Source organism: Accipiter gentilis, chromosome 6, assembly GCF_929443795.1.
Source record: "Accipiter gentilis chromosome 6, bAccGen1.1, whole genome shotgun sequence".
Taxonomy (NCBI): domain Eukaryota; kingdom Metazoa; phylum Chordata; class Aves; order Accipitriformes; family Accipitridae; genus Astur; species Astur gentilis.
This window is the reverse complement of record NC_064885.1, coordinates 7,976,885-7,984,755: the sequence shown is the minus strand read 5'-3', so window position 1 is coordinate 7,984,755 and position 7,871 is coordinate 7,976,885. Positions and strand designations below refer to the sequence as shown.

The 7,871-nt window shown below is 61.6% G+C and overlaps 1 protein-coding gene across 1 annotated transcript; it reads right to left on the bottom strand.

Moving 5' to 3' along the window:
• Positions 1 to 4,131: 4,131 nt before the first annotated feature.
• On the bottom strand, positions 4,132 to 6,285 carry HSPB1 (heat shock protein family B (small) member 1). The gene is made up of 3 exons (XM_049802376.1): positions 5,742 to 6,285; positions 4,736 to 4,799; positions 4,132 to 4,470 (listed from the first exon to the last, which is right to left on the bottom strand). The coding sequence occupies exons 1-3, from the start codon at positions 6,100 to 6,102 to the stop codon at positions 4,311 to 4,313; spliced, it is 585 nt and encodes a 194-aa protein (XP_049658333.1). The 5' UTR covers positions 6,103 to 6,285; the 3' UTR covers positions 4,132 to 4,310.
• Between the last annotated feature and the right edge of the window lie 1,586 nt (positions 6,286 to 7,871).

The following is a 7,871-nucleotide window of genomic DNA, read 5'->3' as shown; positions in this document are numbered from 1 at the left end:
GGGTTGCACGGGGAGACGTCGCTCCAGCTCCCTCTCCACAGTCAAACGAAGCCGCTACCCCAACTCCTCGGGGAGCGAGCGGAGCCGAGGCCAGCGCTCGGCCTCCAGGTATTGCCCTGGCGATGCCGGCAAAGCTTTTTTTTGACCAGGATGTCTTCGCACGCAGAGTCTCGCTCAGCCTCACTTGCGGCGAGCGAGCAAGCGCATCCGCCTGGTGTACGGTGTGCAGCATCCCGTGGCGAGAGGCTCGTGGTGCCGGTACGTGCCGTGGACTGGAAGATCGCTTTAGGCTTCTTACCTTCCTTTGATTGACCCTCGTGTCCCGTGAGCAGTGTTGTCCCAGCTGTATAATTTGGAAGTGATTTACTGGAATTACAAAACCTATCTTTTTTTTTTTTTTTTTTTTTTCTTTTGGCTTTTGCTCTGGCTGCTTTAGGAAACTTATGCAGGAGAGATGGCACAAGAGGGCTAAAAACAGAGTGGGGGTCAGGGACTTGATTTTTAAGCAGCTTGAATGGTTTCTTTCGTTTTTTAAGAGATGCACTTGCCTATGATACTGTCTCTCCAGTGAAATGATTACTGCTCCATTACTCTATTGATACAATATTGTGCATGCTAGTGTCGTATTTCTATACAGTAGCTTGAAATTTATTAACTTATACTGTAGATGTTATGTATTCCTATGACAAAATAGTCTTCAAAAATTTTTTAAAGTTTTTTAATTTATTTTTTTCTTTTGGGGGTAAAGTTTGCTCTACCAAATAGTGATCGTAACAAACTGATCTGTTATGGATGTTGCTATAGTGACATGCAATTATATATGATTTTGTTTTTAAAAAGGAAAAAAAAGCAAAAGAAAACACCAGTGTTAGCTTAATCTTAATGTCTGGTGTTCGTCATGGTGAAATTATAACTATTACAGTGTAGGAGAACAATGACTGTGTTCTTTGAATGAGCCTTTGTTTGTGCTTTTTGTCATGTTATGCAGTGAACTATTTTTAAGGTCTAATCAGTGATTATTTTTCCAACTCCGTGTTTCTGTAAGGAATTATTTCACACACGGACCATTCTTAGCAGTTTTTCCTCAGTGATGGAATATCATGAATGTGAGTCATTATGTAGCCGTCGTACATTGAGCAAATAAACTTACAGATCTGACATCAGCGCTGCTTAATTGTTATCGCCTGTGTCGAGTTTCTGGGGGGCTCTGTGGGCTGGGGGGGGGGCTCTCCCTCACCATTGGGGCTCAGGAGCTGGGGCAGGCAGGGGAGGGCCAGGGGTCAACAGCCTTGATTCTGCTCCGCAGAATCTCCCTTCTGCGGGGGGGGCCATCTCCCTTCCGTCGGCGCAGATGGAAGCGGAGATGCCGTGCTCCGCATCCCTGCGGATTAATGGTTCACCAGGTTCCCAGCCTTCCCGGGGCGGAGGCGAAAGCCCTCCCGGGCTGGGGGAGCCATGGGGATGGTCCCTGGGAGCTCCCGTGGGAGTAGGGGTGGGTGGGTGGGTGCCTCCCCACCTCCCTCTCTCCCTGCCTCCCTCCCCGATGGTTTTTCCACTCGAAGCCACGAGCGGTGACTCACGCTGTAAAAATATTCTCCTCCCTTGGAAACCATAAACCGAAAATGTGACTTGACTCATGCGCCCTGCGAGGGATCTCGGGGGGGAGTGCAGGACAGACACCCCCGGGGAAGGGACTAGGAGCAGCTCCCGGGTGATGGCAAAGAGGGGCTGGGGGCTTGCTGAGCCCCCCCCCCCCCACGCAGGGAGGGACACCCCGCACCCCACAGGCAGCACCCCATCCCAGCACCGTTGCACGCTGACAGCCCCCTTGCTAAGGCTGGGGTGGTTTTTGGGGAGGCGAGAGCTGCCGCGGGCTCTGCCCTGCGTGGCACCCATGCCCATCCACTCCGGCATGGCCACAGGAGAGGGGAGGGGGCCAGGGATGCCCCTCGGGGGGGGCTTCTTCCCTTGGACACATATTTGGGCTGACAAATCCAGCCGCTGGCCACTGAGCTGCCCGGGGACGGGGGGTTGTGGAAGCAGGACCTGATCCTACCTGGCTAAGCCTGGCCCAGTGTCCTCCCGAGTCCGGATTAGCCCCACATCTCCCCCCATCCTGACCCCCCTCCTCCCTTCGCTGGCAGGGCCTCAGTTTCCCCACCTGGAGGGGGAAATGGATCCCCCAGGCTGGAGCAGCGCCGGGGCCCTGGGCAGTGCCCTTGGGGGGGGGGGGGGTGAGGGTGCCAGTGTCCCCCAAAGATGCACCGGAGGGGGCAGAGAGAGAAGGAAGGAGCATGAGCCAGAGGGCAGGGGCTTCCACACCGCTTGCCCGGCAGGATTTAGCCCTAAAATGGGGTGTTACGTGTGCCCGGGGCTGGGTGCTGCAGTGCGGTGCCCAGGGGAGCACAGATGCAGGCAGAGAGGCTGGGGAGGGGGGGCAGCCCCTGCCTGGCACCCCCAGCCCCTCTCCCTCCCCTGCAGGCAGGGGGGCTTCAGGGAGCTCCCGCTCATCCCGCTCGTCCCGTCCCTGATGCTGGAGCCTGCCAGATGGATGCTCTTCCCAGGAGACATGAGACCTGCCAAACTCATTGCACCAACCCCTGCTCCAGGTGCTGCAGGGCTGGGGGGGGGGTTGGTGTTCATCCCTCCCACCCCCCCAAGACTGGAGAGCCAGCGGCTGCGTTCGCTATGGCAACCATCTCCATCACTCTGGTTGCCGTGGCCACCCATCCCCAAAATGACACACACACACATGGGGGGGCCCAAACACACGCGTGACACCCCCCCCCACCCCCCCCCCACCCCACTCCCCCGGCAGCAGGAGCTGAACCCGGCCCCACGCCGGGCATCGTGCCTGAGACCTGCAAAACTCATTGCACCTCAGGCTGCTGGGGCAGAGAGGTTGGGGCTCAGGGAGAAGGGGTTTTTGGGGGGGTACACAGAGCCCCCCGGGCTCAGAGAGGGGCCTCGCAGCTGTGGGATTCTTCCCAGGTCACCGTCTGCCTCCGGGATGACTCAGGGGGGATTAGTGGGATTTGTCCGAGCGGGAACATCGCAGCTGCGGGCCTGGCCTCGGCCATGTAGGGCCGATCCTGCTCGGAGGCACGGGGGTGCAGGGGGCACGGGGCCAGCTGGGGCTGAAAGGCATCAGGACCATGACACCCCCCCCTGCCCGGTCCAGCCCCCCCAGCATGGCTGCAGCCCCTGAGCTGAACCCTCCAACCTGCCCAGCCCATCGCAACAGGGTGAAAGGAAGGGGGCAGGCTGGGGGGGCAGCAGGTTTGGGGTGGGGTGGGGGGGCAGGTTTGGGGCTGGGGGGGCCACGCTGCTGGGGACGGGGGTGTTCTGCCCATGAAACCTGTTTGTCCTCATGCTGCCCTGCAACCTGGGTGGGTTGTATATGTGTGCTTGGTTTTCAGGGTTGTGGGGACCCAGGATGGTGACACTGGGGTGCTGAGACCCAAAATGTTCAGATCTGGGATGTTGAGAGCCAGAATTTTGGAGAGCGGGGATGGTGAGGCCCAGAGTGCTGAGATCTGGGATTTTAGAGACCTGGGATGTCGGAGACCCCGGATACTGCGACTCGCGATGTGGGAGACCCAGAATTTTGGAGACCAGGCATGTCAGGCACATGGGATGTTGGAGACCTGGGGTGTTGAGACTTGAGATGTAGGAGATCTGAGGTGTTGAGACCCAGAATTCTGGAGACCTGGGATGTCAACGACCCAGGATGTGGAAAACTGGGATGCTGAGCCTGGGATGTTGGAGACGTGGCATGTGGAGACCAGACATTTTGGAGGCCTGGAATGTGAAGACAGGATGCTGGAGGCCAGGATTTGGAGAAATGAGATGTAGGAGACCTGGGATGTGGAATACCCAGGACAGGGAGACTTGGAATGTTGAGCCCAGGATACAAAGACCTGGGATGCTGACCCCAGGCTGTGGAGCAGGGCTTGGTGGCCCTCCCGCTGGCCACGCCGGCCCCAGGCAGTCCCGTCCCAGTGCTCTGGTCCAGCCCTGCCGGAGCAAGGAGCCGGTGCCCGCGGTGCGGTTCCCAGCCGGCGTGGCACAGCCGCGGTGCGCTGGTGCTGCCGGGGCTCCTGGAGGACAGACACAGGGCATGGGGACAGCTTTCTTTTACCACTTTTTATTCCAGCTGATTCTATCGGTTCCTTCACATTTATTCAAGGCACTCGGTGACCAGGCGAGTATAAAATAGACAATAAAAAGGGGGCTGCAAGCAGGAGTGGGTGTGAGGATGCAGGGGGGCGGTGGCGGTTTCTCTTCTTCCTCATCCTCGCTGCCACCTCCTACTTCTTGGCCGGCTCCTTGGCTTGGCTCTCGACGGTGACGGGGATGGTGATTTCGGCAGACTGGATGGCCGGTTTGGGCAGGGGGGCCTCCACCGTGAGCATGCCATCGGGGGACAGCGAGGACCGCACGGCCGTGGCTTCGACGCCAGGGGGGAGGCTGTTGGGGGAGAGGGGGGCGGTCAAGGCTGCGGCACCCACCGCCCCATGCACCCACCACCCCACCCTGCACCGCAGCGGGTGCGATGCCGTGACCGGTGACAGACGCTCGGCCCCAAATTTCTGCTTCCTCCCACTCCCAGTTTGGGTGAGCGGCATCCCCAGTTTGGCCAGTGGGCACTGGAGGGGCTGAGTGGGTGGGCAGAGGTCCCCAAAGACATCGGGGGGCTGCCAGGATCCCATCTCCCCTTCTCCCTGGTACTTACGTGTATTTTCGGGTGAAGCACCTGGAGATGAAGCCGTGTTCATCCTGCTTCTCCTCGTGTTTGCCTGGAAGAAAAAAAAATACGGGATGGTTGGAAGGGGCCGGCTGGGTGGGCAGTGAGCTGGGAAGGTTTCCGTGCCCGGGGTGCACCCATCCCTGCCCCGGCCCCCCACATCCCCAGTGGGGCTGATCCTGCCTGTCCTGGTTTTCTTTGCCTTAGTATCAGCCTGGAGCAACTGGGGGTGGGGGGCACCAGGGGCAGCGGGGCCCCTCCGGGAGCATCCCCCAAATTCAAGGGGAGCAAAGTGCCGTACCAGGAACTGGCGGTGGCCAAGGCGACCCAACCGCCACCGGCTGGCCCCATAGCCCTCATTTTGGCCCCACAGCCCTCATTTTGGCCCCACAGCCCGGGGCTGGAGACTGAGCACCCGCCTCTCCCTGGGGCTGCACCCCTGAATCCTGCTGGCTGGGGAATTGCCCCCACCCCGTGCGGACGCCCCCCTCGCCAGGCACGAAGCACGCCGCTGGCCTTGCGCCACAGGGTCTGGGCTTTGTCACGGTGTCCCTGGCTGAGCTGCCCAGGGAGCCTGGGGGGGGGCACAGGGGGGCTGCGACACTCGTGACACCCCCAGGTCCCTCTGTGGCTCACAGCTGGGGGGTCCCTCCCCATGTCCCGGCTGGGACAGCAGCGAGGGGTCAATATATGGGGCTGGGGGGGTCTCTGCAGCATGAGTGCACCCCGAGCCTGAGCTTGTAATGCTGGGCCTTCCTCTTTGCCTGGATTTTCCCCTTCCCTTTTTCCTTTCCTCTCCTCTCCTCCCATCCTGTCCCTTCCATCGCCTCCCTTTGCTTTTTCTTCCCTTGCTTCCCGTCACTTATTCCACTCTGCTTTGCCTTTCCACCCTTTTTTCCCCGCAGCAAGCGCCGGTGCAGCTGCCCCAGCCTGGCACTTGGAGCGGGGGGAGACCCCCCCCATCCCCATCCCCATCCCCATCCCCAGCACCCACCAGTAATCTCCACGACATTATCCTTGGTTTTGACCACCAGCTCCTCGGGTGCGAAGTGGTTGACGTCCAAGGTGACCTTCCAGCTGTCGGCGGTCTGACGGATCTCGGAGATGCCGCTGCTGAGCTGGCGGCTCAGCGCCTGCCCGTAGGGCGAGCCGGGGGCCGGCAGCAACGCGCTTTCCCGGGGCAGCAGTCGAAAATATCCCGGCCAGGCGCTGCCGCTCGGCCACTTGTACCAATCCTCAGGGATATGGGGCATCCCGAAGGACTGATCGAAGAGGCGGCTGCCATGGTACCAGTCGCGGAAGGGGTCCCAGCTGGGGCTGCGCAGGAAGGTGAAGGGGACGCGGCGTTCGGCCATGGTTCGTGGGGGCTGCCGGGGGGGGCGGCCAACGGCGACTTATGAAGAGGGCCGGTGGTTATTTTTAGCCGGGCGGCTCAGCTGGCTATTAATGGAAATCACGGCAGGGCCCAGGGAAGGGACGAGAAACTTTCCCGGGGCCGGGGCGGCCGCGCGCAGCCGCACCGGGTTCGTGGCACGGGAACGGGGCTGGCAGCACCCCCCGGGTCCCCCCTGCCAGGAAAACGTCCGTCTGCCTCTCGCCGTGGGAGGTTTGGCTGGTTGGGAGTGACGGATGGCCCTTGGAGCTGCTCCCGGCCTCGCCCCCGCCTGCCTGCATTTCTTGCCCGTAAAACCATCCCATCTTGCCCGTAAAACCATGCCAGGGTTGCGCAGCCCCTCAGCGGCGTGGGGAGGGGGCTGGGGCTGGGCCAGCGCCTCGGGGGCGATGAGTCAGTGGAGGAGTCCGACAGCCGCTGCGTCACCCACCAGCCAGAAGCTTCTAGAGCCCCCCCAGCCCCCCCCCCCCCTGCAGCCACGGGGCTCGACCTCGTGGCAGAGAACCCCCAGCACCAAGTTGGGGTGAAACTGCTCCAGCCCCTGGGGGTGGGGGGTCCTTGGGGTCCGCGGGGCTGATGGAGGCTGATGGGACCAGTAGGGTTTGATGGGGGCTTACAGGACCTGATGGGGGCTGATGGGACCTCATGGGGGCCAGGGTGGGCTGGAGGGGGCAGCCACCCTTTTGGGTTGGGAGCGGGTGGCTCCTTCCCTTAGTCCTTTGCCCTCACGTCCAAACCTGTCTCTCCAGTGACACCCTCCTGGCACATGGGAAGGAATTCTCATTTGGGGCCAAACTCCAGGACCCCCATCCAGGGGAAGGGCTGTTTTTCTCAGCCTGGCAGCCCCTGGGACCCCATCGCCTCTGTCCCATGCCCCCCCTCTGCCCCCCCAGCCCTGTGGAGGGGGACCAGCCAGTTTTTGGGGGGGCGGGCAGAGGCACCGCAGTGGGATGTCCCTCCCGGGGCCGAGCTCTGGCTGCTTTGCTTTAAAGAAGTGTGTGACCAGCGCAAGGAGCCAGGCCGTAGCTGAGACCTGACGCGCTCAGTGCAGGGATGTGTGGACCCAGGGAGCCCTCCCCACGGGGCGCAGGGAGGGGGGATGCCACAGCACGGGATTTGAAGGGTGTCCCCCTCACCTATGGCTGCAGTGGGTGCCAGCACCCTGCCAGCACCCTGCCAAACCCCTTTGTCTGGGGCAGAGCCCAGCGTTGTCTCTGAACCAGCTGACGGCAGCTGAGCCGTGCGGGGCCGCATCCTGCGGGGGCTGGCGCAGGCTGGACGGGAGCCGGGGCGGGGGGGACTGAGGCGCTGCGGGGACTGCGGACGGGTAGGGATGGGAGGGATGTGGGGAAATGGGAAGGCTGAGGGGAGGGATGCAGGGAGGGAGTGGAGAGATGCAGGCGGGGAGGCAAGGAGGGATGCGGGGAAATGGGAGGGATGCGGGCAGGAATGCAGGGAGGGATGCAGAGGAGGATGCTGGGAGGGATGGGAGGGATGCAGGGAGGGATGCAGAGAAGGGTGCAGGGAGGAATGGGAGGGTTGCAGGCAAATGGGAGGGATGCAGAGAAGGATGCAGGGAGGGATGGGAGGGATGCAGGGAGGGATGCAGAGAAGGATGCAGGGAGGGATGCAGGGAGGGATGCAGAGAAGTGTGCAGGGAGGGATGGGAGGGATGCAGGGAGGGATGCAGAGAAGGATGCAGGGAGGGATGCAGGGAGGGATGGGAGGGAT